The sequence below is a fragment of the Chiloscyllium plagiosum genome, unplaced genomic scaffold, assembly GCF_037043375.1.
Source record: "Chiloscyllium plagiosum isolate Xiang-an unplaced genomic scaffold, Cpla_swu_hap1 HiC_scaffold_47, whole genome shotgun sequence".
NCBI classification, from domain to species: domain Eukaryota; kingdom Metazoa; phylum Chordata; class Chondrichthyes; order Orectolobiformes; family Hemiscylliidae; genus Chiloscyllium; species Chiloscyllium plagiosum.
In genome coordinates this window covers 5,940,698-5,961,024 of record NW_028270185.1, presented here as the reverse complement: position 1 = coordinate 5,961,024, position 20,327 = coordinate 5,940,698, and the positions used below count along the sequence as shown (strand labels likewise).

Here is a 20,327-nt window from a genome sequence, read left to right as displayed (position 1 = left end):
AGCAGTAGGCATTAGTTCAGTTAGTATTATCAAGTCTGAGACTGTGTTTGTCATGCCTCATGCATGTTCGGTAGAAGTGACTTGCAGGTCATTCTGTTATAACGCGTGTTTTGTGAACACGAATTCGCTGCAATGCGACTCAGGGACACTTTGTAAAGCGCGAGCGTTTAAAACGTGTTGGTTGTAACACAGCTACATCGGCAACACTTCAAGCGCTGTTTCTAAAGAACAATTTTTTTTTTTCCTCTCTCTATAATGAGGGGTTGGCCAACAATGCAACCATGGTGTGACAGAAGAACTGACTGTACATTTACGCACAGTCAGTACACCCACTCTCTGCAAAACCAAAGGCATATGTTTAAGCCATGCATCTTTGTGAATTACCTGAGAGCTTGGGAAGCTAGTGGTTCCCCATTGCTTTCTGGATGGCATTATGTAAGCCACTCAAAATATACTTGCTAACCAATCAGAAGCACCCTTTTCTCCCTGTCGGATAAATTGTTGCGATTGGGCGAAATGCAAGAATGCCAAATTTTAATCAACGAGTCCAAGGTGGAAGATGTAACCACAGGTCTCTCGTGTGTTTCTTCGCTGGTTGGTGAAGGGGTTTGACGCCAGGGAGGGCAAATGGAGTGAAGATGCTGAAGAGTATCGTGGTGCAGGCTTGAGGGGCTGAATGGACTCTTTGGTTTTCCTATATCCCAGTATGTGTACTGAAGAGTATTTCAAACTCTTGGCACTGACTATGTTCAGAGAATCACTCTCTATTTTCTTTCTCCATGCAGACAGCAGTTTCATTAACCCGCAGCTCCAGAAGATATTTGAGCGTGTGCGGCAGAGTGCAGACTTTATGCCAGCCTGGCAGACAGTGGTGAGTGCTCTAAAGGCAGCTCAAGGCCTCCCCTCCACTGACTGCATCTTAATGTTAGATATTTCCTAACATTCTCTCTGATGTCAGTGACTGCACTTCGAGAGTATCTAGTTGGGAGAGAAACTGCCCTCTCTGTTCATCAGGAAAGGTTGCTGCAGTAATTGACTGCCCTGAGCTCTCCTTAAACACTGTTTGCTTAGACTCTGCAGTAAATTCAAACCTTGCTGCTGGCATTTGACGATTTTGATGAGTTGCTGCAGTGCATCTTTGAGGTGGTACTAACTGGCACCACATCCACTCCCTCCACTACCAATCAGGCGGGGGCTGCTTTGACCTGGATGGTGTTGAGCTTCTTGAGTGTTTGTTGGGGCTGCCCCCATCCAGGGCAAGTGGGGAGTATTCCCTCACACTCCTGACTTGTGCCTTGTGGATGGGATGTGGGGAGTCAGGAGGTGAGTTAGCTAGGAGTGAGACTAGGGAGATGATATAATATCACTGAATTAGAGGCTCAGGCTAATGCTCTGGGGCAGGGGGTCAAATCCCATCATGGCAGATAGTGGAATGTAAGGTTAGTTTCACAGTCACAGTGATGGTGACAGTCATTGATTGTCTTAAATTCCTATTTAGTTCATTCTGGGAGAAATCTGCTGTCCTTACTCAATCTGGACCACGTGACTCCAGACCCACAGCAATGTGGTTGACTCTTAATTGTCTCATTGGGTCATTTCTGAGGGCAGTCAGTTCAAGGGCAATTAAGGATGGGCAGCAGCCAGCGTGTCCCATGAACAAAGTATGGCAAACATAAAGGGAGAAAGTCCATGTGGGTCACAGCTGGAGGGTGTGGGCTGAGATAGGGCTCTCTGTGAATGGAGTGAACCGGGTGTGCCGTTCTCTTCCTCAGAAAGTGCTGGATGAGGAACTGGGACCACACTGGCGGGAGAAGCTGGCAGAGTTTGAGGATAAACCGTTTGCTGCTGCTTCCATTGGTCAGGTGCATCATGGAGAGCTTCAGGATGGCAGGGAGGTGGCCATTAAAATCCAGGTGGGCCACTGCTCTCTCCTCCAAACAGCTGACCCATCGTGTGGACCCATCCCAGGCCCCATGCCCATTACCCCACCTCCCGTCCCAGTGCCCGTCACCCCCCTGTCCCAGTGCTGTTAATCCCCCATCCCAGTGCCGTTACCCCTGTCCCCGTGCCCATTACCCCACCTCCCGTCCCAGTGCCCGTTACCCCCCCCATCCCAGTGCCGTTACCCCTGTCCCCATGCCCGTTACCCCCCCCCCCCCCCCCGTCCCAGTGCCCGTTACCCTGGCAGCATCGCCTCTGCTGTGACCGGCTGATTCCATACAGAGTTGAGATCTAACCTTCCCAGTCACCCACATGCACCCATTGCATGGTTGCGAAAAACAGAAATTGCTGGAAAAGTTCAGCAGGTCTGGCAGCATCTGCGGAGAGAGAAATCGGAGTTAACCTGACTGGTTTGAGTGACCCTTCCTCGGAATGTCAACTCTGTTTCTCTCTCTCCACTGAGTTAACACGCTGCGGAAGGGTCACACAAACCCAGAAGGTTAACTGTGATTTCTCTCTCCACTGATGCTGCAAGACCTGCTGAGCTTTTCCAGGAATTTCTGTTTTTGTTTCTGATCTACAGCACCCAAGGTTCTTTTTGGTTTTTATTGTGTTCCTCGATCTGTTGTATTAGCCTGTGCACTTTGTATGGTGTGATCTACGTGTACTGCATGCAAAACAAAAAGCTTTTCACTGTACCCAGGTACATGTGACAATAATAACTCAAATTCAAACCATATTGCTGACCATTGCCTCCCTTCTGTTCTGCCTGCTCCCCTTGTTCACTGCCTATTCCTCACATCCAAAACTCCATCCCCAATCGTTCCCTAATCTTCCCTCCCACTTCTCTCCCTCACTCCATGATTGTTTTCCTCCCCCCGCCCCCCTCTTGCGGATCAGGATCTAACCCACATTCCCCCTCGTGAACCCAGTTACTTACAACATCACCACCACCACCACCCCTGCCGCCCCCCCCCCCCGCCAACATCGCTGTCTCTTCTTCAATCTGAGTGATCGGAATTGTTAGCCTTAATTAACGGGGACCGGGGATGCAGTTCCACACGTGGCTGTGAGATAACGGACTCCCCCTGTGCTCGGCAAGAGAGAAGGGTTCGGGATTAAGGTGCTGTGTCGCTGGGGTGTGTTTGTGTTTGACTGTTTGCTCTGTTTGGTGCCCCCAGTACCCAGGGATAGCGCGCAGCATCAAGAGTGACGTGGAGAATCTGCTGTCTCTGTTGAAAATGAGCATCTCGCTGCCAGAAGGTAAAACAGAATTATTACAGTGCCTAAGGAGACCATTTGGCCCATCACAGGTGAACCAGGTCTCAGAATGAACAGTTCATTTAGTTCCATTCTCACACCTTCTCCTGTAACACTGCTCATTGTTCCTTGTCAGATAACTTCCTCTTGAATGCCTCAACCAAGTTTCCTTCCACCACCCACGGCACAGTGGCTCAGTGGTTAGCATTGCTGCCTCACAGTGCCAGGGACTCGGGTTCGATTCCAGCCTCGAGCATCTGCCTGTGTGGAGTTTGTACATTCTCCCTGTGTCTGCCTCTGGGTGCTCTGGTTTCCTCCCACAGCCCAAAGATGTGCAGGTTACGGTGGATTGGCCATGCTAAATTGCCCTTTAGTGTTCAGGGATGTGTAGGTTAGGTGTGTTGCTCGGGTAAATGTAAAGTCATAGGGTAGAGGAATGGGTCTGGATGGGATACTCCTCAGAGGGTCGGTGTACACTTGGTGGGCCGAAGGGCCTGTTTTCACACTGTAGGGATGTTTTTGGGTTCTATTGTAATGATCCAGACCTACCTAGCTTTGTGGGAAACTCCTTTTTACGTCTTTTCCCAGTTACTTTAAATCTGTGCCCTTTTGTAATTGACCCTTTCACAAGTGGGAATGGTTCCTCCCTCTGTATTCTGCCTAAACCCCTCGTGGTTGGGAATGGTTCCTCCCTCTGTATTCTGCCCGGACTCCTCGTGGTTGGGAATGGTTTCTCCCCCTGTATTCTGCCCGGACCCATCGTGGTTGGGAATAGACAAGGCCCTTTGCACTGTTGATGTGAGCTGGCCCCAGGCTTTGGGAACAGGAGGAGCTGCAATGCCTACAATCTCTTCCTCTCTTCTCCCTGCAGGCCTGTTTGCCGAGAGCGGGATTGTGGTCCTGAAGCGGGAGCTGGAATGGGAATGTGACTACATACGGGAGGCAGCCTGTGCCAAGAAGTTCAGGTAGGGTGGCCTTGACATTCTCATCCTTCCCCACCTGAGATCACGGAGAGGCTAATCTGTTGGCTTGGGATTGGTTGAGGGTATTCGAAGCAAAATCTTTGGGTTTAATCAAGTTACAAATTGAACGTTGCCATGGGAGAATTGATGGACCAGAGAGATGGACACTGAAGGGCACTTATCATCCCTGACAGCTACCTCCGCAGTTGGAGAAACTGCAGTAGATTGTTGCTTCGTCTGTAAAGACCCAATTGCAAGGTGACAAACCACCTTTTGTTGGATGAGCAAGTTGGTATTGCTAGTGGCCTTTGGCGAATGTGAGACATAGAGACGTACAGCACGGAAACAGACCCTTCGGTCCAACTTGTCCATGCTGATCAGATGTCCTAAATTAATCTAGTCCCATTTACCAGCACTTGACCCATAAGCCTCTATTCACATACCCATCCAGATGCCTTTTAAATGTTGTACCAGCCTCCACCACTTCCTCTGGAAGCTCATTCCATCATTCCATACACTGCGTGGTGAGCGTTTTGTGGCAAAAGATGACAATGGAGCTGAGAGAGTGCAGAAACTCCACACAGCACAGCTTGGTGGCCAAAGCCTGCAACTACACCGTGACTGTTGACATAGGAAAGTTGAGTGGGAAATGTTGACAGTTTTTATTCTCATCAAGGTTTATCTTTGTAAATTATGTTGCAACTCCCCCTAGAGATTATAGATTAAAAAGGGTGGGGAAGTAGGGAGGGGGAGTGTTAAGCAAACGCTCAATGATTCACATATTTTCTCATGAATTTAAATGCAACTTGGTATTCCCATGGTGCTGGTTATGTCTTTTTCCTTGCTTTGCTGAGTATTCCAGCTTGAATTCCTTGACGTTTTAAACAATTAACCTCTGTGCCCCTGTTGATGCAGAATCATCAGTCTGTGAAACCAATGGGATAAGAATTGAAAACTACCACAAGAAATGGGAGTCGGCCATTCGGCCCGTCGAGCCTGCTCTGCCATTAAGTAGGATCACAGCAGATCCCACGTTCCTTGTGTCCACTTTCCTGCCTTTTCCCTGTAACCCTTGATGCCCCGACTGATCAGGAATCTCTTGATCCCAGCCTTAAATGCGCACAAGCACTTTGCCCCCACAGCTCTCTGTGACAAGGAGATCGAAAGACACTTAACCCTCTGAGAGAAGAAATTTCTCCCCATCTCTGTGTTAAATTGGTGCCCCTTTATTCTGAGACTATGCCCTTTGGTCCTAGACCCTTCCATGAGGATTCTTAAGGGGCTTAACAGAGTATTTACACATTAAAAATTGTGACTGTAGTCCCTACCCTCCCCTTCACTGTTTTTGATCACACAGCACTGCCCTTTTGATGTGAAGGGCAGTGCTTGTCACGGGCCACTCGGGTGTTTTCCTATCTTCCTGGTGGTGGAAATTGAATAAAGATTCGTGCACTTTGTGTCTTTCACTGTGTCTCACAAAAAAAAAATAAACAGGGGATCCCATCGATGTGAAGGGCAGTGCTTGTAAAAAAGATTTTATAAAAACAGGAGTATCGCCCTTTGATAGAAATAAAAAAAATAAAAATCGTGACTGAATATAAAAAAAACTTCAGTGAGATCACCTTTCATTCTTATAAACTCCAGTGAGCAGAGTGCCACCTTGTTTAGCCATTGGTTATAAGACGATCCCCCTTCACAAGGGATTATCCTTGTGAACATTCTCTGAACGGCCTCCAGTGGAGTGATATCTTCCCTTAAGGGAACCAGAGCTGCTCGCAGTACTCCAGCTACGGTCCCACTAGCACCTTGTACAGTTGCAGCAAGACCAGGTGATCATGGATCTGACGTGAACCAAAACAGGAAATGCTGGAGCAACTCAGCAGGTCTGGCGGCATCTTTGAAGTGGAGGTGCCAGTGTTGGACTGGGGTGTACAAAGTTAAAAATCACACAACGCCAGGTTATAGTCTTACAGGTTTATTTGGCAGTACTAGCTTTCGGAGTGCTGCTCCTTCATCAGGTAGCTACTGCCAGATAAACTAGCTTTCGGAGTGCTGCTCCTTCATCAGATAGCTACCTGATGAAGGAGCAGCACTCCGAAAGCTAGTACTGCCAAATAAACCTGTTGGACTATAACCTGGCGTTGTGTGATTTTTTTAACAGCATCTTTTGAAGAGATGGGTGCAGGGGCTGTAATTCAGTCCTCCACCACTTGGTGGTACCGTTTCCTCATGAATCATTGCTGTGGTTTATTGGGCTTGACTCTGACCATTGTGGGAAATACTTACAAAACAATCCTTTTCTTCCATCAATCGCTCAGCTGTCCATATTCTGTCCATATTGACGCGTCACCCTTGCACTTGCTGAGTTACCACTCTGGATAGTGACTGGGCTTGTAATCTAGAGGTTCAGGTTAATATTGTCAGGAAATCCCATCGTGCTTCCCGTTAAGATCTACATTCATTGATGACTCTGGAACTGGGAGCTCGTCCTCAGTGATGGTGAGCATGAAGCTGCCCTCGGTTATTGTTCAGTCACATCTTAGGGATGGCAGATTTCCTTCCCTAAACTTGGTCTGATCCACGTGACTCCAGACCAGCTGTGGTGTCGTTGATGCTTACTTGCTGTTTAAAATAACCGAGCAAGCCAGTCGCAATTAAAGAGGGACAACAGATGCTGGGGATTATTCCATCACATTGCTGAACTGGGGTTGAAAAATGTGTTGCTGGAAAAGTGCAGCAGGCCAGGCAGCATCACAAGAGCAGGAGAATTGACGTTTCGGGCATGAGCCCTTCTTCAGGAATGAGGAGGGTGTGCCAAACAGGCTAAGATAAAAGATAGGGAGGAGGGACTTGGGGGAGGGGCGTTGGGAATGCGATAGGTGGAAGGAGGTTAAGGTGAGGGTGATAGGCCGGAGAGGGGGTGGGGGCGGAGAGGTCGGGAAGAAGATTGCAGGTTAGGAAGGCGGTGCTGAGTCCGAGGGTTGGGACTGAGAAAAGGTGGGGGGAGGGGAAATGAGGAAGCTGGAGAAATCTGCATTCATCCCTTGTGGTTGGAGGGTTCCTAGGCGGAAGATGAGGCACTGTTCCTCCAGGCGTCGTGTTGCCATGGTCTGGCAATGGAGGAGGCCAAGGACCTGTATGTCCTTTGGCGGAGTGGGAGGGGGAGGGGGAGGGGGAGTTAAAGTGTTCAACCACGGGGCGGTTGGGTTGGTTGGTGCGGGTGTCCCAGAGGTGTTCTCTGAAACGTTCCGCAAGTAGGCGGCCTGTCTCCCCAATGTAGAGGAGGCCAGATCGGGTGCAGTGGATGCAGTAAATGTGTGTGGAGGTGCAGGTGAATTTCTGACGGATATGGAAGGATCCCTTGGGGCCTTGGAGGGAAGTGAGGGGGGAGGTGTGGGCGCAAGTTTTGTATTTCTTGCGGATGCAGGGTCAGGTGCCGGGAGTGGAGGTTGGGTTGGTGGGGGGGGGGCGTGGACCTGACAAGGGAATCAGAGGGAGTGGGCTTTCTGGAACGCTGATAGGGGAGAGGAGGGAAATATATCCTTGGTGGGGTCCGTTTGGAGGTGGCGGAAATGAAGAAGGATGATACGATGTATCTGGAGGTTGGTGGGGTGGTAGGTGAGGACCAGTGGGGTTCTGTCCTGGTGGCGATTGGAGGGGCGGGGCTCAAGGGCGGAGGAGCGGGAAGTGGAGGAGATGCGGTGGAGAGTATCGTCAACCACGTCTGGGGGGGAATTGCGGTCTTTGAAGAACGAGGCCATCTGGGTTGTTCGGTATTGGAATTGGTCCTCCTGGGAGCAGATGCAGCGGAGGCAAAGGAATTGGGAATATGGGATGGCGTTTTTACAGGGGGCAGGGTGAGAGGAGATGTAATCTAGGTAGCTGTGGGAGTCAGTCGGTTTATAGTAAATGTCCGTGTTGAGTCGGTCGCCCGAGATAGAAATGGAGAGGTCTAGGAAAGGAAGGGACGAGTCTCAGACGGTCCAGGTAAATTTGAGGTCGGGGTGGAAGGTGTTAGTAAAGTGGATGAACTGTTCAACGTCCTTGTGGGAGCACAAGGTAGCGCCAATACAGTCATTGATGTAGCGGACATCTGCTCCCAGGAGGACCAATTCCAACACCGAACAACCCAGATGGCCTCCTTCTTCAAAGACCGCAATTTCCCCTCAGATGTGGTTGACGATGCTATCCACTGCATCTCCTCCACTTCCCGCTCCTCCGCCCTTGAACCCCGCCCCTCCAATCGCCACCCGGACAGAACCCCACTGGTCCTCACCTACCACCCCACCAACCTCCAGATACATCGTATCATCCTTCGTCAATTCCTCCACCTCCAAACAGACCCCACCACCAAGGATATATTTCCCTCTCCTCTCCTATCAGCGTTCCGGAAAGACAACTCCCTCCGCGACTCCCTCGTCAGGTCCACACCCCCCACCAACCCAACCGCCACTCCCGGCACCTTCCCCTGCAACCGCAAGAAATGCAAAACTTGCGCCCACACCTCCCCCCTCACTTCCCTCCAAGGCCTAAAGGGATCCTTCCATATCCGTCAGAAATTCACCTGCACCTACACACACATCATCTATTGCATCCACTGCACCCGATCTGGCCTCCTCTACATTGGGGAGACAGGTCGCCTACTTGTGGAACGTTTCAGAGAACACCTCTGGGACACCCGCACCAACCAACCCAATCGCCCTGTGGCTGAACACTTTAACTCCCCCTCCCACTCCCCCAAGGACATGCAGGTCCTTGGCCTCCTCCATTGCCAGACCATAGCAACACGACGCCTGGAGGAAGAGCGCCTCATCTTCCGCCTAGGAACCCTCCAACCACAAGGGATGAATGCAGATTTCTCCAGCTTCCTCATTTCCCCTCCCCCCACCTTATCTCAGTCCCAACCCTCGGACTCAGCACCACCTTCTTGACCTGCAATCTTCTTCCCGACCTCCGGCCTATCACCCTCACCTTAACCTCCTTCCACCTATCGTATTCCCAACGCCCCTCCCCCAAGTCCCTCCTCCCTACCTTTTATCTTAGCCTGCTTGGCACATCCTCCTCATTCCTGAAGAAGGGCTCATGCCCGAAATGTCGATTCTCCTGCTCCTTGGATGCTGCCTACCTGCTGCGCTTTTCCAGCAACACATTTTTCAGCTCTGATCTCCAGCATCTGCAGTCCTCACTTTCTCCATTCCTGACTGGGGCCTTGTAGATGATGGACAGGCTTTGGAGAGACGGGAGGAGAGCTACTCGCTGCAGGATTCCCAGCCTCTGAGCTGCTCTTGTATCTGCTGTGTTGATGTGAAGGGTTAAATACCAGCCAGGATGGTGTGGGAGTTCTGTTGCCCTTCCTGCACTCCCATGAGGTGGGGGCGCAGGGATGGCTGTGACAGTGCAGCACTCCCTCACTTGGTACTGCACTGGAAGGGGCATCCTGCACTTTGTGCCCCCTTCTCTGTGGTGAGACTGGAGCCTGCAACCTACCTGACTCTGGGGTGAGAGTGTAGCTCCCTGAGCCACGGCTGACATCTCAGCGAAATGTCTTTGTGCAAAATGGAGCAGAACGCTAGCCCCTGATTTGGAGAAAGTTCAGCACAGCCTGTCCCTGACACCGAGGTGGTAATGTCCCAGGTTGGGCACCTTCTTTAGGGGTGGCACACAGCACCCTAGGTTTGATTCCACCCTCCTGCTACTGTCTGTGTGGAGTTTGCACGTTCTCCCCGTGTCTACGTGGGTTTCCTCCGGGTGCTCCGGTTTCCTCCCACAGTCCAAAAATGTGCTGGTTAGGGTGGGTTAGCCATAAAGGATGTGGGGTTACAGAGGGTGACAGGGTTAGGTCTGGATGGCATACTTTTTCGAAGGCAGTTGCAGACTTTAGGGGCTGAATGGCCTGTCTCCCACTGTAGGGATTCTGAGAGTTAGGTCAGGCAGGGGTACGTTTGCTGTTCCTGTTACACACTTTGTCCCGTCAAGAAGCTGAGCTGCTGCAGCTCCGGGTGGTGCCGGGTTATGGTGACCAATGTGCTGCTGGTCTCAGTCTGACATTGCAACCGGTTGCCTGGGGCCACTCGGGTCTCTCCCCGTCCTGTTTCGGGAGCAGCGCGAGAGCTCTTGTGCTTGAATCTAATCTGCGGCCTATTGTCCGGCCCCAACAGGGAGCTGCTGAAGGGTGATCCTTTCTTCAGTGTTCCCGAGGTCATCGATGAGCTCACCACAAAACGGATTCTCACTGCAGAGTTAGTGACTGGCGTGCCTCTGGATAAGTGTGACAGTCTAGACCAGAACATTCGGAATAAGGTTTGTATGCAGACTGTGTACAGCCTCTCTGTACCCTGACCTCCCTGTCTGTCTCCCTGTCTGTCTCCCTGTCTGCCTCCCTGTCTGTCTCCCTGTCTGTCTCCCTCCCACACTCCTCCTCTTGTTCTTAAGTAAGGCTCAGGCCAGCTCTCTGAGTGGGACCACAGGAGGTGGGAGGGAACACAGTTTATATTTTCTTGATTGTCAAATCCTTCTTTTGGTGAAATGTCCGTGATGCTTTTCCAGATCTGTTCGAACATCCTGGAACTGTGCCTCCGGGAAGTGTTTGAGTTCAGGTTCATGCAGACTGACCCGAACTGGTCCAACTTCTTCTTTGATGAGGAGAAGCAAAAGGTGGGTGACCTTTAACCCTACCCCCCCTTTTTCCCCTATCCTTCCTTCCCCTCCCTTACCTTTCCTTCCTCCCCCCTGTCCGCCTTCATATTTCCAAGTTAAGATGGTGTGGGGGCTCGGTGGGGAACTTTAGGAAGTACTTGTGTTTGTGTGTATCGGGACGGTGGGGGTGATGGGTGTTTCGGCTCCCTGTGTGTTTCGGGACGGTGGGGGTGATGGGTGTTTCGGCTCCCTGTGTGTTTCGGGACGGTGGGGGTGATGGGTGTTTCGGCTCCCTGTGTGTTTCGGGACGGTGGGGGTGATGGGTGTATCAGCTCCCTGTGTGTTTCGGGACGGTGGGGGTGATGGGTGTTTCGGCTCCCTGTGTGTTTCGGGACGGTGGGGGTGATGGGTGTTTCGGCTCCCTGTGTGTTTCGGGACGGTGGGGGTGATGGGTGTTTCGGCTCCCTGTGTGTTTCGGAACGGTGGGGGTGATGGGTGTTTCGGCTCCCTGTGTGTTTTGGGACGGTGGGGGTGATCGGTGTATCGGCTCCCTGTGTGTTTCGGGACGGTGGGGGTGATGGGTGTTTCAGCTCCCTGTGTGTTTCGGGACGGTGGGGGTGATGGGTGTTTCGGCTCCCTGTGTGTTTCGGGACGGTGGGGGTGATGGGTGTTTCGGCTCCCTGTGTGTTTCGGGACGGTGGGGGTGATGGGTGTTTCAGCTCCCTGTGTGTTTCGGGACGGTGGGGGTGATGGGTGTTTCGGCTCCCTGTGTGTTTCGGGACGGTGGGGGTGATGGGTGTTTCAGCTCCCTGTGTGTTTCGGGACGGTGGGGGTGATGGGTGTTTCGGCTCCCTGTGTGTTTCGGGACGGTGGGGGTGATGGGTGTTTCAGCTCCCTGTGTGTTTCGGGACAGTAGGGGTGATGGGTGTTTCGGCTCCCTGTGTGTTTCGGGACGGTGGGGGTGATGGGTGTATCGGCTCCCTGTGTGTTTCGGGACGGTGGGGGTGATGTGTGTATCGGCTCCCTGTGTGTTTCGGGACGGTGGGGGTGATGTGTGTATCGGCTCCCTGTGTGTTTCGGGACGGTGGGGGTGATGGGTGTTTCGGCTCCCTGTGTGTTTCGGGACGGTGGGGGTGATGGGTGTTTCAGCTCCCTGTGTGTTTCGGGACGGTGAGGGTGATGGGTTTGGAATGTGCCACCGAAGGAACCTTGGCCGAGATGCCACAACGATTTGCTTCTTGTCCGTCAGGTGACACTGTTGGACTTCGGAGCAAGTCGAGAGTTTGGTAAAGAATTCACAGACAACTACATTGAGGTACGTGAGACGTTTCAATTCCTTCCTGCAGGGAGCTGAAATGCTGTAGTGACTCCATTAGCAGCGCTCGGCTCAGTGGGGTATTTGTGGCGATGACTGTTCAGTACCCAGCCACCTTTGTTTCACAATAACTCAGCAGCAGCATTAAATCTGAGTCCAGAGTCTCACTCCAGGGAATAAGCCACAGACATTGTAAATATCATTCTCAAGTTGCAACCAGTTTGCACACAGCAAGCTCCCACATGTGGTCATAACCAGATCACCCTTTTTTTTTCCCCCTTCACTGTTAAATGAGGCGTTTTATATTGTGAGGGCACGGTAGGGTAAACAGCCAAGGTCTTTTCCCCAGGGTAGGGGAGTTGGAACTAGAGGCAATAGGGCTAAGGAGAGTGGGGACAGATTTAAAAGGGATCTAAGGGGCAACTTTTTCACACAGAGGGGGGTGTGTGAATGGAATGAGTTGCCAGAGGAAATGGTGGAGGCTGGTACAGTTACAACATTGAAAAGGCATCTGGATGGGTATATGAATAGGAAGGGTTTGGAGGGATATGGGCTGGGTGCAGATTAATTTCGGATATCTGGTCGGCATGGATGAGTTTGACCGAAGGATCTGTTTCTGTGCTGTACAGCTCTATGACTCTGACTGACTGATAAATATTGACCAGTGCGCGAGGAAGAACTCAGTATATTGATCACCTAAATTGTGTTATGTGGCTTTTTACATCCTTAGTAGTTAAGATATTGCCTTAACAGCTTGCTGAGAGACAGAAGCTGTGATAGTGCAGCATTCTGTCAGTGTTCCATTGAAGTGTCAGCCTTGCTTTTATTCTGTGGCGTCTGGAAGGGGGACGTGAACCCTCTACCTTCTGTAGGCAACAGGCTGCTACCCACCGCAGGCTCGATTCACTCCCTTTCTCTCTCCACAGATGCTGCAGAGTTTCTCCAGCAATTTCTGTTTGTATTTGAGATTTCCAGCATCCGAGGGATTTTGCTTTTATTTGAAGGTTGTGTAGCACTCGTAGCCCCCACATATCGGAGTGTGAACACCAGGACCTGTAACTGTTGCAGACACCATCAATCTGCCTGTTGAGTGATATTTATTTCACGCCTCTGGAGCAAGTGAGACTTGAACCCAGACTCCTGGCCCAGAGGTAGGATCACTGCCACCTCAAGTTGCTGTTCAGGTGCATCCACGGGCAGATGGGATTTGAACCCTCACCCTGTGATTCAGACGCGGGAATATGATCACTGCAGCACAACAGTGCCAGTTTACCAGCACCTGGGACACCCCAAAGTTTGGTTCCACTGAGATTTGAAACAAAATCCAGCGTGCCAACTGTTAGACCATCAATCGTTGTGCAATATATGTTTGTTTTATATTCAAATAAAAAGTGACAACTGACCAGTTGTAGATATTTTAAATCAACTGTCCAGACAAATCTGGGACCTGAATCTGAAATTACTGGAGAGATTCCGCAGGTCTGTGCAGCGAAAGCAAAGTTAGTATTTCGAGTCCAGTGCCCCTGTTTCAGGTCTTGTCTCCTGGCTGAGAGGTCGGGACACAGTGCAGTCTTATTGATACTTGTATAACCAGGATCTTTCCTCTGGATTTGGGCTGTGTGCTTCAGCAATGAATTGCACAGGAGAGGCCAAGGTGCCCACAGTCAGTGGTGAACCTTACACAGTGCTCTCAGCCCCCAGTGTTAAGATTAGAGTGGTGCTGGAAAAGCACAGCAGGTCAGGCAGCATCCGAGGAGCAGGAGAATCGATGTTTCGGGCAAAAGCCCTTCCTCAACCCCTCATTCCTGATGAAGGGCTTTTGCCTGAAACATTGACTCTCCTGCTCCTCGGATGCTGCCTGACCTGCTGTGCTTTTCCAGCACCACACTCTTGACTCTGAGCTCCAGCACCTGCAGCCCTCACTTTTGCTCTCAGCCCCCAAGCAGGAATGCTCAGAAACTATCATTGCCACTTCTAATTTCTTCTTTTTTTCTGTGATGCACGGTACCTTTTCCTGCAGGTTGTCCGAGCAGCTGCAGACGGTGACCGAGACAAAGTGTTGCAGAAGTCCCGAGACTTGAAGTTCCTCACTGGCTACGAGACCAAGGCAAGTCCATAGTGGGGGGGGGAGTGCGGAACCTTCCATCTCAAGCCGGGCCCTCCAGGGGCAGATCTCAGGGGAGCACTTCCTCTCGCGCAGGGCAAACCTTCCTGCTAAGGTTCCGCTAAGCGGCTCCAAGATTCCGAGCACAGCGTATTGACACTGACACAGCAGTGCATTCTGGAATTGGAGGTCGGCGCATGGGAAGGGGAAAGAAATAGTCAGGAAAAGTCCAGGACACTGGGGGCTCTGCAAGAGGTTAACTGAAAACTTCAAGTCTGAGTTTGACAGATGTTTGTTCGCCGAGGCCACTGAGGTGGGGGAATAGAGTTGAGATAGAAATCAGCCATGATGCCGTCAAATGGCAGAACCCTTTCAAAGGGCTAATTAACCACGCCCTGCTTTCTTCTTCGTAACCTGTTTAAAAATTATTATTTTGTCAGACGTGGGCAGTGTTTGCTGCCTGTTCTGGATTGTCCTCGCAGATGGTGGTAAGCTCTCGTCTTACGTTGAAATGGAGAAAACAGTTGGCCCTTCGGCCCGTCGAGCCTGTTCCCCCATTTAATACAATCATGGCTGATCATCCAGTTCAGTCCTGTGTTCCCACTTTCTGCCCCCCCCCCCCCCCCCCCCCCCCCCCCCCGGTGCCCTTTGATCCCTTTTGCCCTGAGATCTCCTCCTCGAAAATGTTCAACGTTCGCCTTCAAGTGCTTTCTGTGGGAGGGAACTCCACAGGCTCCCCCACCATCCAGGTGAACAAATTTCTTGAAACGCTGCAGTCCATGTGCTGCTTGGAGCTCTGAAGGAGGGAGTGACCCAGTGACACCGAAGGAAAAGCCATGTATTTCCAACTCAGGATGGTGAGGGGCTCTGAGGGGAACGTGCAGGGGGTGGTGTTCCCATGTACCTGCTGCTCTTGTCCTTCTCGATGGTGGAGGCAGCAGGTCTGGAAGGTGCTGTCCAAAGAGCCTCCTGAGTTGCTGCAGTGTAACCTGTAAGCCTGTTGCCTGTCCATGCTGGTGGAGGAAGATGGAAAAGTGGTGGATGTGATGCCAGTCAAGTGAGGTGCTTTGTCCTTGATGGTGTCGAACTTTCAGGGATATTTCAGGGAGCAGTGAAGTGAGGGTGGTGATGTGATCAGCTTCTTAGGGTGGGTGACTGGATGGGTGAATTGCTGAGGTTCGGCAGATTTATTGATCTGGTACATTAGGCCATATTCCGGCAGTTATACTGGAGGGAGGCTGAAGTCACGCGGCACCAGGTTATAGTCCAACAGGTTTATTTAGAATAGGATCCCTACAGTGTGGAAACAGGCCGTCTGAAGAGTAACCCACCTAGACCCATTCCCTGACCCTATTACCCTGCATTTACTCCTGATTTACACATCCCTGGACACTACGGGGCAACTTCCCATGGCTAATCCACCCTGACCTGCACATCTTTGGACTGTGGGAGGAAACCGGAGCACCTGGAGGCAACCCACGCAGACACGGGGAGAACGTGCAAACTCCACACAGACAGTCGCCCGAGCTTCGAATCGAACCTGGGCCCCTGGCACTGGGCAACAGCGCTAACCACTGAGCCACCATTTAAAAAAAAATGGAACGCTTCACGAATTTGCGTGTCATCCTTGCACAGGGGCCATGCTATCGCTCCAGTTTTAGCATATGTGCTGCCGACTTGTGAAATCACAAGCTTTCGGACCGCTGTTCAAGGACTTCACCTGACGAAGGGGCAGCGCTCCAAAACCTTGCAATTTCACGTAAACCTGTTGGACTCTAACCTGACGTCATGTGACTTCTGACCTTGTCCACCCCAGTCCAACAGCGGCTCCTCCACCTCCGACTTGGAGGGGAGGGGAGGTGAGTTTCCCCATGCCGCTGACTGTTCTGATGGAGCTGCGTTTGCCTTGCTGTTTTTCAGATGTTTGAGGATGCTCATGTGGACGCTGTCATGACACTTGGGGAGGCGTTTGCTCAGCCAGAATCCTTTGACTTTGGAAGTCAGGACACCACCCGGCGGATCCAGAGCCTGATCCCGGTGATGCTGAAGCACCGCCTGACACCTCCCCCTGAGGAATCCTACTCCCTCCATCGCAAAATGGCCGGCTCCTTCCTCATCTGCTCCCGCCTGCAAGCCATCATCCCTTGCAAGGAGATGTTCGACCAGATCTACGCCAGGTATTTTAACCAGGACCATCAGGAGCTGTTTAAGATGCAGCAACGTAAATAGTCCCGATCACGTCGTACCGGGATTGACCCGTGATCACCGAGAACCGTCTGTGACCGTTCTTCTGGTGTCACATTTTATAACCAGGTGCTGTCGCACATGGTCTTATCTGTCTGTGGTATATGAATGATCGTTTGGTGTTACAGACCCTGAGCACCGCTGAGAAAAAACCCACGGTCCTTCCACTCATCAGGACACTTCGCAAGAATGCCAGTTTTTGGGGGTTGACACTTTTACACTGTATTAGAAAAGGAATGCTGATTGATTGATTGGCAAGTGGATTCCAATTGGTGGAGGTGTGTCCTTAGAGAATGCACCAATAAAATGGTTGACGGACAGTTAACTGCCAAGATTTATTTAAAGTTAAACCAGGTGCGGAGGGATCGGACTGCATCAGAGTAGCAGCGTCCAACAGCTCCATCCCACATCCCTGATGGGGTGGTGTTCTTTGTTTCCAATCCCACATCCACTCCTCCTGCTCATTTATTTGCTTAAAACCACAGTTACCAATATCAGCCTCAGCAACATCTTTCTGATCTCTCTGTGCTCAGTCTGTTTGATATCTCCGAGTACACGACGCTGATGAACTGTTCACTCTCTCTGTCTCTCTTTTTTTTAAAGTCATTTGGGTGAGAGATCACTGGAGTGTTTGAATGGTTGAAAAGTTGGATCATTTCACCAGTCAGCCCATGTGTCAACGTGAGAGTATTTTCTTTAAAAAAAAAAATAAAGAAAATGCATAATGTTTACCTAATAAATGGGGCAGTCGCCATCTGTCTTGGAGTCGGTTAGCTCATTTGGCTGGTTTGCAATGCGCAGTGATGTCAGCGGCCCGGGTCTAATCCCCGCATTTGCTGAAGGACCCGTCTTCACAGCCTCACACCATCGCCCAGCTCATCTTGACTCAGGATAAAAGCAAATTACTGCAGATGCTGGAATCTGAAACCAAAAGAGAAAATGCTGGAAAATCTCAGCAGGACTGGCAGCATCTATAAGGAGAGAAAAGAGCTGACGTTTCGAGTCTAACTGAGCCTGACAAAGGGTCAGTTAGACTTGAAACATCAGCTCTTTTCTCTCCTTACAGATGCTGCCAGACCTGCTGAGATTTTCCAGCATTTTCTCTTTTGACTCAGGATAAACTCAACACTAGTCCATCTACCTCTGACAAAGCAGCTCACGGTCCTCTGAGACTATAACAACTTTCACCTTCTGAGAGTCCTCCAGCACAGAAACAGACCCTTCAGCCCAACCAGTCTGTGCAGAACATAACCCTAAACTAGACTAATCCCACCTGCCTGCTCCTGGCCCACATCCCTCCAAACATTTCCCATTCATGTATTTATCCAAACGTCTATTAAATGTTGTAATCATATCCACATCCACCACTTCTGCAGGAAGCTCTTTCCACCGTCTGGGTAAACAATGTGTCCCCTACTCTTGAAATTCCCCATCTTGGGGAAAAGGCAACTGTCCTTAATTGTATCTATACCCTTCATTATTTTATAAACTTCCATCAGGCCACCTCTCGACCTTCTACGCTCCAGTGATAAAAGTTCCAGCCTTTCTAACTCAAACCTTTTCATACCCAGCCACATCCTGGTAAATCTAGTCTGAACCCTCTCCAGCTTGATGCTCTCCTTCCTATAACAGGGCAACCAGAACTGCACACAGTACTCCTGAAGAGACCCCACCAATCTCCCTGTTACAACCTCAACAAACATCCCAACTCTTATACTCAAGGACTGAGCAATGAAAACAAGGGTGCCAAATGCCTTTTTAACTGCCCTGTCTAAATGTGATGCAACTTTAAAGCATTATGTACCTGCACCGCAAGGCCCCTCTAGTCTACAACGCTACCCAAGGCCCTATCATTAACAGTGCTCAGAGGTTAGCACTGCTGCCTCATAGCGCCAGGGTCCCAAGTTCGCTTCCACCCTCGGGTGACTGTCTGTGTGGAGTTTGCACATTCTCCCCGTGTCTGTGTGGGTTTCCTCCAGGTGCTCCGGTTTCCTCCCACAGTTCAAAAGATGTGCAGGTTAGGGTGGATTGGGCAATTTCCGACCGTCATAGTGTTCAGGGATGGGTGGGTTAGCCATGGGAAATATAGGGGTAGGGGGATGGATCTGCTTGGGATGCTGTTCGGTGTGGACCCGTTGGGTCAAATGGCCTGTTTCCACCCTGTTGGGATTCTAGGATTAATTGCATAACCCCTACTCCTGTTGTTGTACCAAAATGCAATACCTCGTATTTATCCAGATTGAACTCCATTTGCCATTTTAGTTCATTGTTTGAGTAATGTGTGGCATGAAACACTTAGTCTGGGTGCCTCAAAACACTTTGCAGTTGGCCAGGTTGATATTTTTTCAAAGTTTACATTGTACAGTCAGGATTTTCTTACGGTCAACATGCAGTTGGCAGTTAGCGTTCATTTCTAAAGGGCTAGAATACAAGAGCCGGGGTGTGCTGCTGTGGTCAGACCGCATTTGGAATATTGTGAGCAGTTTTGACTCCTGTATCTAAGGAAGAATGTGCTGGATTTAGAGGGGATCCAGAAATAGGTTTACAAAAATTATCCGGGGGATGAAGGGTTCCTCGCATGAGGAATGATCGAGGATTCTGGCTTTGAACTCTGAGTTTAGAAGGATGTTGGGGGGGGGGGGTGATCTTGCAGAATACAGAGCCCTGGATACAGTGAACATGGAGAAGATGTTTCCATGGATAGAAGAGACTAGGACCCGAGGGCACAGCCTCAGGGTGAAGAGGCAACCCTATAGAACTGAGGGGAGGAGGAACTTCTTTAGCCCGAGGGTGGGGAATCTGTGAAACACCTTGTGCAGGTTAAGTCATGGAGTGTGTTTAAGGACAGAGATTATTGATTAGTAAAGGAGAAGGCAGGAGAATGGGATTGAGAAATGTACCAGCCATGATTGAATGACTGAGCAGACTTGATGGGCCAAATGGCCTCATTCTGCTCCTATATCTTGTGGTCTAAGGTCAAAATACAGCTGTCGCCTTGTACACAGCAGGATCCCAGAAACAACTGGATTGCCTAATTCAGAATAACGCACTGGATTTGTTGCATCCATTCAAGAGGGCACATGGTGCCTTGCTTTAATCTTTCATCTGAAAGGCTGGACCTCCTGACAGAGCAGCGCTACCCCAGAGAGCTGTCATTGAACGTAGTTACATCAGAGATTGATACGTTTTTGGGTACCATGATGATTCAGGAACATGGGGAAGTGGATTTCTGGCAGAAGATCCGCAGTGAACTTATTGAACAGCACAGCAGAGGTAAAGGGGCCAAAAGGCCACCACTGGTTCCCATTCCGGGATGTTTGTGGTGCTGTAAATTATTTTTTTTAAACTAAAGAGCAAAAACTCTGCAAGCCAAATGAACACAGGACAATGTTGGAAATCCTGTGCAGGTCAGGGAAAACCTTTTTCAAACAAGTTGGGAAACGTTAAGATTTTAGCAATGACATTGACCCGAGTATTGCTGAGGAAGGAGACGTGCTGTGGGAGTTTTTAAATCTCACACCCACCAGCACAGATGCTGGAATGCCAAATGTCTGAGTGCAGCAGTTTATATATTTTTTAAATCAAAATAGAATTGACACTCCAGTTTATATTTTTTTTATCCTGTTTATATTTTGTTAATTTTTTTTTAAAATTTAACCCCCACACTACCGCGTAACTGCGGTAGTGCTTATTTTTCGCCTGCAGCAGTTTATACAGTGTACGAGGAAGGTGCTGATTCGTTGCCAAGTTGACTGTGCTCAATTGAGGTTTCACTGTGGAGTGAACAAATTATTGGCTTTACCCCCACCCCACCCCCACACTGCTTTTGTTTAATTCATAAAGGAATGCAGAGCCTGAACATGAT

At 50.3% G+C, this 20,327-nt stretch overlaps 1 protein-coding gene and 1 pseudogene across 1 annotated transcript in view; one reads left to right on the top strand and one right to left on the bottom strand.

The window, feature by feature from the left end:
- The window catches only part of coq8b (coenzyme Q8B), a 23,013-nt gene extending 5,786 nt beyond the window's left edge, over nucleotides 1–17,227 (top strand). Inside the window, exons 6-14 of the mRNA XM_087983871.1 lie at nucleotides 786–871; nucleotides 1,773–1,913; nucleotides 3,123–3,204; nucleotides 4,073–4,166; nucleotides 10,322–10,463; nucleotides 10,710–10,817; nucleotides 12,049–12,114; nucleotides 14,135–14,221; nucleotides 16,139–17,227. Of these exons, the coding sequence (XP_087839997.1) occupies nucleotides 786–871; nucleotides 1,773–1,913; nucleotides 3,123–3,204; nucleotides 4,073–4,166; nucleotides 10,322–10,463; nucleotides 10,710–10,817; nucleotides 12,049–12,114; nucleotides 14,135–14,221; nucleotides 16,139–16,447 (1,115 nt within the window). The 3' untranslated portion in view covers nucleotides 16,448–17,227. The remainder of the gene's footprint in view (nucleotides 1–785; nucleotides 872–1,772; nucleotides 1,914–3,122; nucleotides 3,205–4,072; nucleotides 4,167–10,321; nucleotides 10,464–10,709; nucleotides 10,818–12,048; nucleotides 12,115–14,134; nucleotides 14,222–16,138) is intronic.
- On the bottom strand, nucleotides 15,809–15,907 carry LOC122542957 (U6 spliceosomal RNA; annotated as a pseudogene).
- Nucleotides 17,228–20,327: the final 3,100 nt, after the last annotated feature.